The 7500-nt window shown below is 41.3% G+C and overlaps 1 protein-coding gene across 5 annotated transcripts in view; it reads left to right on the forward strand.

The window, feature by feature from the left end:
• LOC138039050 (uncharacterized) overlaps nt 1–7500 on the forward strand; it is an 81942-nt gene that overhangs the window by 60496 nt on the left and 13946 nt on the right. For all 5 annotated transcript variants that reach the window (XR_011130350.1, XM_068885208.1, XM_068885209.1 and 2 more), the window contains exon 6: nt 6984–7455. Coding sequence is in view for 4 of the 5 variants with exons in the window: in XM_068885208.1 (XP_068741309.1) it covers nt 6984–7455 (472 nt within the window). In the remaining variant the exon portion in view is untranslated. The remainder of the gene's footprint in view (nt 1–6983; nt 7456–7500) is intronic.

The following is a 7500-nucleotide window of genomic DNA, read 5'->3' on the forward strand; positions in this document are numbered from 1 at the left end:
AACTTGTGGACCCACTCGAGTCAGCCTTGGACAATATGCAATCTCACGATGAACACGTTAAGTGGGACGAATGCCTTCGGCAAAGATTCACCGCTGCACAAGATGCCCTTAACTTGCACAAGTCTATCGTCCTCCCTCATGCTTCCGACCAGCTTTGGATTGTGGCTGATGGCTCAGTAACCAAGCGAGGTCTCGGAGCCACCTTGTACGTTACCTGCCAAGACCGCCTCCACCTTGCCGGCTTCTATAGCTCGAAACTATGCAAGCATCAGGTCACGTGGTTACCATGCGAGGTCAAAGCCTTGTCTATCACCGCTGCTGTAAAGCACTTTAGCCCCTTCATCATTCAATTCAAGCACCGTGCTTGCGTCTTGACTGATAGCCAGCCCTGTGTCCAGGCCTTGAACAAACTTTGCCGAGGTGAATTTTCCGCCAGTCCACGGGTTACCTCCTTCTTGACCACAGTCAGTAGATACCAAGTTAGCCTTCAACATCTTGCCAGCACCGCCAATTTACCCTCCGACTTTTCCAGTCGTAATGCTCCAGACTGTAACGAACCCCAGTGTCAAATTTGCTCTTTCGTTCATGAAACAGAAACTTCAGTCGTCCGTGGTATCTCCACTCAAGAAGTGTTGGAAAACACCAAGCGCCTACCCTTCACTGGCAGACCTGCATGGTTCAGTGTTCAACATGAGTGCCCCGATCTACGGCGCGTCTATGCTCACTTGAAACAGAGCACCCGCCCTTCCAAGAAACTGACCAACATCAGAGACGTAAAGCACTATCTTAACGTCACTTCCATTTCCAAGGACGGCCTATTCGTTGTCCAGCGTCAACAACCACTCTCCCGCCCTATTGAGTTGATAGTGGTACCTCGTTCCGTACTTGACGGCCTACTTACTGCTATTCACATCAAGCTTGACCACCCTTTTAAGAACCAACTGCAAATGGTGATGCAGCGTCACTTCTTCGCCCTGGATATGAGTCCTGCTATCACTCGATTATCAGACTCTTGCCACTCTTGTGCCTCACTCAAGAAGTTCCCTACCTCCCTTGCCAGCCAATCATCGGAAGATCCACCTGAAGTCGTGGGCGTGTCATTTGCCGCTGATATCATTAGACGCAGTCGTCAATTCATCCTCCTTTTGAGAGAATGTACCACCTCCTACACTGCATCATGCCTTGTACCCAACGTCAGAAGCCTGGCGGAGGCCCTGTTACCGAATTCGGCCTTGCTATTGCCACTGCCCGCCTGAACTTGCGACTCTGCAGCCAAGGCCTGTCCTCACGGGAGCTTTGGACACAGCGCAACTAGTTCACCAACGAGCAGATACCCGTCAATGACCGACAATACATTGTGGCCAAGCACCAAGTTCGCCAAACCAACCATCCTTTCAGCGAAGCGGCCAAGGGTGGCTACCACCCACAAGCTCCTGTTCCCCCCTCGCAGGTTGGAGACCTGGTGTATGTGAAGTCTGACTGAGATAAGTCTCGCGCCCGTGATCGCTATATCATTGTTAGCATCGACGGCGAATGGTGTTTCATTAAGAAGTTCTCTGGCTCACAACTCAGGGCTTTATCTTACAAGGTGAAGCTAGCCGAGTGCTACACTGTACCACATACCCTACCACCACCATCGTACCAGTCTGTCTTCCCCACACTTGACGAAGACGAATGTGTGGAGATTCCTGAGCAGCCCCAGCCTTGTCAAGAGCCCTCTGCCCCACCAGACCTGTTACGTCCGCCCAACCCAGATCCTCCAGACTCCACCCAGGACCAAGCCGAACAGCAGGAAGACTCGACCCCCCTTGAAACTGATTTTGTTCCTGTTTCAAGTTCATGTGAACCAAGACCCCAACAGGCACGCCGGCCCCCATCATACTTACGGGAGTACATTCTCAACTAGTGTTGTTAGCTGACAGTTATTTCAGAATTGGCACGTTTGACCAAGTACTATTAAGAACGGTTGCGATCTTTTACCAACTTTTCTTTACATTTCATTTACATTCATTTCCTGTTATACTTTCACACGTTAGTTATCTTTCCTTCGGGAAGAAGAAGAAGAAGAAGAAGAAGAAGTTGCGCCAGCGGTTATCGTCAGCCACGCATGTGTATCACGCGTGTCCCCTCGTGGCATATTTATGTTTTGGGTTCGCCAACGGGTAGCGACCTTGTTGTACTTAGTAAAGTGTTTGTTGTTTCCTATTATCGTGTTGGCTGTCTTTATTACTGGCGCTGGCAATTCCTTTGAGATAAATTTACTTGGATAATGGACAATAATCTGAATTAAAGACAGTTGCAAAGAGAGAGACTGAATATTTCTGTGAGCACTGTAAGTTGGGTTGTCATTAATGTTTTAAAGCAACAGTAATTTTGCTCTAATGAAATTCTTGTTTGCTATTTCATATTTCATTCAAAAGTGTGCTGTGTGTTAACAACAACAGAGTCCTGAGGTTTCTAAGACAATGCTGAAAGTAATCTTCTCCAATAATAAAATGAGTTTGGATCCAGGTAGTATTCTGAGTTGCACCTCTGTAAATATAAAATCTTAACCTTGATATTTCTCTTTACAGCAAAGATCCCAAAAATGTGACAACTTTTAATAATTAATTCACATTCTTTCAATATTTTTTATTAGTTTATCAGCTTTATTGGACACATCAGAAAAAGTAGCACAATATTTCAGTATAGGGAAACAAAATAGAACTGCAAAAAATGAACCATTATTAACTGATTTGACGTACTATTTGACATTTCCCACAGAAAGAAGGAAACAGCATACTCTTTCTATAGTACAAGTACATGTACGTACCTGGACACAGTTGAAAATAATAATAATATTATTATTATTATTGTTGGTTCAACTGTTTCCAGCGGATCGAGTTTTGAAATCAGCATAAATATCTTACTCAGGCAAAACGCAAAATGTCACTGCTACATAATCTACATAGATAGACAATCTTTGAAGAGGTAAAAGAGCACCCTACAGGATGACAGAAATGTGGTCACAGATAAAAAGATAAATTATTTTCTCAGTTTAAGGATTTTCCACTATTAATAGTCGTGTGTCCAATGCAAAAAGATTACTCCAATCCTTACAAAAGGGCAACAGCTTCATACCTGTTGAATACTATTGTGAGGCAATGTTTTAAATGGTGTTTGCTGGGTCCCAACTGTTGGTATGGTAATGGTACAGTGCTACTCAAAGACCCTCTAAAACTTGGTTTTTGAAAAGTATCTCGAAAACCAATTCAGTGAGCAGTATTTTGTTTTTTTAGATTTCGAAATCATATCACAATTCCCTGACCCAGTACATGATGTGAGAAAGAACTAAACTGAAGTAGAGTTCAAAATATTTATGAAAAAGCTGAAAGATGAAAAAACTCCACTGCATAATTTTTGAAAATTCCCTTTAAGAATGCAAAATAACGCTTCTCAGTTGTTTCCAAACAAATCAGGGAAGGACACTGGACAAACTTTTGAGATAAACCTGAAAAAATCTAACAAACTCTATTTCAACAGCTGTTCTAAGCCTCCTAAAGAATAAGGATATGGCATCGTGTGTAATAAGTTAAACTAAGTAATTCACAATAAACTTGAAACTTGAGGATATTTCATTACAACGATGGCAAAGTTTATTTTCTAGTACACTGTCAGTATAGTAATGTGTTTCTACATCGACATACAGTGTGTGTATGTATACATAATTATCGGAAATGTGCATACCTTGACAGATGTTTCTTTGCTTGATTTGGGAAAGCAGTGGCAACCTGATTTTGGTGTTTGGGTGCTTTCCTCATGGTGATTTGTTAACTACTCACCAGGACAAGACGCCACCGAGGATGGTGTAATTTGCTTAATTGGTACATTTTCAAAAGGAATTCTATAACAATTTTTCTGTCAAAGTGACAAGCAGTTTGTGCATCCCCTTGGCTCGATGTCAAAGGAGAAAGGGCATGTCTCCTATTCAACAAGTGGTTTGCTGAAATGGCAAATGACGACTTTTTTTCTTTTCCAGATTGATCTTACCCTTTCCATGAGAAAGACCATCGATCATGTGCCTGGACTTTTAATTTTGATCGAAAACTTCTTTAAGTATTCTCAAAAATTCATCATAAAGGTTTCGCTTTCTCTTTTTGTTGTTTGTAAACAACAGTCATCAACTGTTTCTTTCGGGTGGCTCATCATGAACAATATTGTGAAGAGAACACGAGCTCGATAAAATAAATAAAGTTGCATGCAGCTTGCATGCTGTGTGCTCGACATACCAGTGTGGCCCGTGCGATCAAGAGTTGCTCGATATTAGCAAAGTTTCTGCCACAGCAATTCATGTAAGAAATCTAGAAATACCTCGACCAGGAAAAGGGGGCATAATAAAAATAATTCAATTGTTAGATCAAAATTAATCACTGCTATTTTAGGTGAATCGGGGAGGACATCTTTACAAAAACCGCGCACACTTGGAAATACGCAACTGTAACGATACCTGCGAAAGGGCCAGCGTATTTCTCCGCCGATATTCCGAACGATTTCCTGTAAATTTTGTGCTGTGATTGAGACTCTCCCCCTGGAGCAAAACCTTGCCAAACGAACCAGGCGAGTATGGCGATCAAGTTATTTCCGTGTAAGTAGACACGAAACAACTTCACGGCCTGCTGACCTCTGACTGGGCAGAAAAACACAAAGAATTTCTGGAACCAATCAGAATTGAGAACTACCCCTACTGTTTGGAACTGGTCTGGTAAGAACGTGTCCCCAGGGGCTCTTCTCGCCGTATTATGCTTTTCTTTGTCGCCATTTTCTTTTGCCTGTTGAGACGTCTCCTTGCCTCCGCGATCTGCCCCTGGGTCTTCGAGGATGTTTCTTGCCCAGTGTGTGAGTTTTTGCGGCCGGAAGACAAAGATTCAGCCGGAATGTTAATTGAAAATTTAAATAGTCTTGTGAATGCTGAAAACGTAGTTTTAGCCAAATTACCGAAGGACCTCCTCAGAACTAGCTTGATATTGGTAATATACTGATAATGAACCTGGACATCGCATAACGAGTTTAAAATATGTATGGCACTTTCAAAAACCAAGCTGTACCCTTAACGTAAAGTAGGTTGGAGAACTTGTCCCCTCTGTTAGAAAGCGGACACCTGCAAAATTGACTACACAAGGTGATAAATAAGTGGAGATAAATATCGGTAGAAAGGTTTACTCGCGATAGAGCGATTTTCAATTGGGTGTCGTAAGACCAAAACCAAAGTAATTACTTTGGCCAATCAAAAACGACGGAGACAATCCAGTAAACCAATCAAAACTCGAAGTAATTACTCGTAGCCGACACAAAGCGTGGGAAAATGTGCACGCGCGAGCCACGATTGGTTTTGGTTTCACTTCTGATTGGTTGAAAAAGTGGCGTGAGAACTTTGAACCAATCATTGAGTGAAGTAATCATAAACCAAAGCAATTCGCTAATTACTTTCGACACTCAATTGAAAACCACTCTAAAGGTAAGTTGCTTGCCACGCAAACTGTAGGAGAATAAAGAACTACGTTTTGAAGAGGTGAAAAGCAAGGATAAAGGACCGATGTTTGCCTTGTTATGGAAAACACGGACTTAAAACGTTCTGTGCCTCGCTCCAGTTCAAATAACACCATCACCAAACTGAAAACAAAAGCTTTTTTTTCATGCTATTTAATAATTATGACTTTCCTTGCATGAAAAGTAACATTTAACGTCATGTTCGTATATATTAAATAAGTTGGCGACCAAAATTTTCCTATTAGTCAGGTGGCACCTGAGCAAAAAAGTTAATTTCGATTAGTTCATTAATAACAAACATTTCATAAAGGAGACAGTCAAACTTGTTCTTGCACTTTTTTAAAGTGGTAAAATTCTTGGTGTGATCATTGGGCACATAAGAATGTTTCACACGGAAATGTTTTCCAATAGAGGAAGATGCATTCTTGTGCCGCCGCATGTAAGCAACATATAACCTTCATCTCACAGGTCACATTTAAATTTAGGGTATTGTTGGTTGACAATAGATGGCTCGACATCGAAAGCTATATGTAACCTGGAAAGGAATTCCATTCTAAATCTTCAGAACAGCCATTAGCATCTGATGGGTAACTATGGTCCGACATGGCTATAAAAACTTAGATTTTCCACAAGACTTTGTTTACTTTTGCACATTTCTTTCGGAAGTGATGCGAACAAGTTACTTCTTTGTCGTCATTAGTTACAGGACCCAAGTGGCTCGCCAAATTTTTTGTAAGTAAATCAAAGGCCCGCTAAAATGCGTGGATACCCTATGAGGGGAAAAAGTTTGAAGTACTACACTCCAGAAACTATATATATTTAAATGAAAAGTGAAAAAGTGGGAAAAAATAAGCATCATAGGCACTTAAATAATACCAGAAGCTCATGACCCTGAAGTGTTTAGCTCTGGTTCAGAGCTGGGGTTTTTTTAAGTTTGCAAATTTCCAGCTTTATTTGGATGTAACGTGGCTAGGCATTTTCCCACGCGTGCAGCTTTGATCTTATGTTTGTCCATATTTCGGCATAAAATTGGTGTCCTAAAATTCCCAGCTTTGTTTCAAGAAAAATAGTTGCAAGTTACAGGGTTCAAGGTCATGTGCTTCTTATAATCGTTCGACAGTTTTAGATTTTATTAACAAAAATGAACAGTCGCAGCTGTGGTGAAACAGTGGATTAATCTGCAGATGTGTTCTTCAGCTTCAGTGCAACTTAATGTTAAATTAATGCACCATTGCTTGTGCATGCCTTTGTTGTGTTTAAAGTAAGGGCGTGGTTTTTTTCTCTCCTGGAACAAACCTGACGTGAGTGTAAGAGAAATTAGCTCTGTATTTTTGAGAAATATTAACTACCCCACACTTTCATTGCATTCGTGACAGTTGTCCTATCTAGATCTAGAATATGTCAATGATACGGTTTTTAGGTGTCATCCAATCGCATTGTTTTTACATTTCTAACAGGAAGGGGCATATCAGGCTAATGAGAAGGAAACTTCCAGTGAGTGGGATTTCAAAGACGAATCAGACATTCGTGTAACGAACCTCACAGAGGCAAGACGATTAAGCCAAGATCCTGTCAATCGTAATGACAAAAATGGCATTGACCTGTGCAGCTCTCTCTTATTGGTTAATAAACAATCAGGAGAGACGTTGTGTCATGTTGAGGCGGACACGATGAGCGATTCAATTACTGAATCAAGAAAATGCTTGTTGCACGGAACAGAAGTAAATAATTTGGATGAAAATTATTCAGTCATCTGCATGAATGGTAACCATCAATCACGAAACATGGAAGGCGGTGAAGAAAAGCGACCTAACGCTCAAGACGTTGAAGAAAAGGAGAGCTTTTTGGATGGTACATTTTCAAAGAATCAAGGGACATCTGATTCTCCAGCGATCTCAAGATCCTGTTTTGTGAGCAGCATGGATGATGGTAAGAATGGAAACTGTAAAATACTAGTAAGAATTAAATAATTAA

The sequence above is a fragment of the Montipora capricornis genome, chromosome 2, assembly GCF_036669925.1.
Source record: "Montipora capricornis isolate CH-2021 chromosome 2, ASM3666992v2, whole genome shotgun sequence".
NCBI lineage: Eukaryota > Metazoa > Cnidaria > Anthozoa > Scleractinia > Acroporidae > Montipora > Montipora capricornis.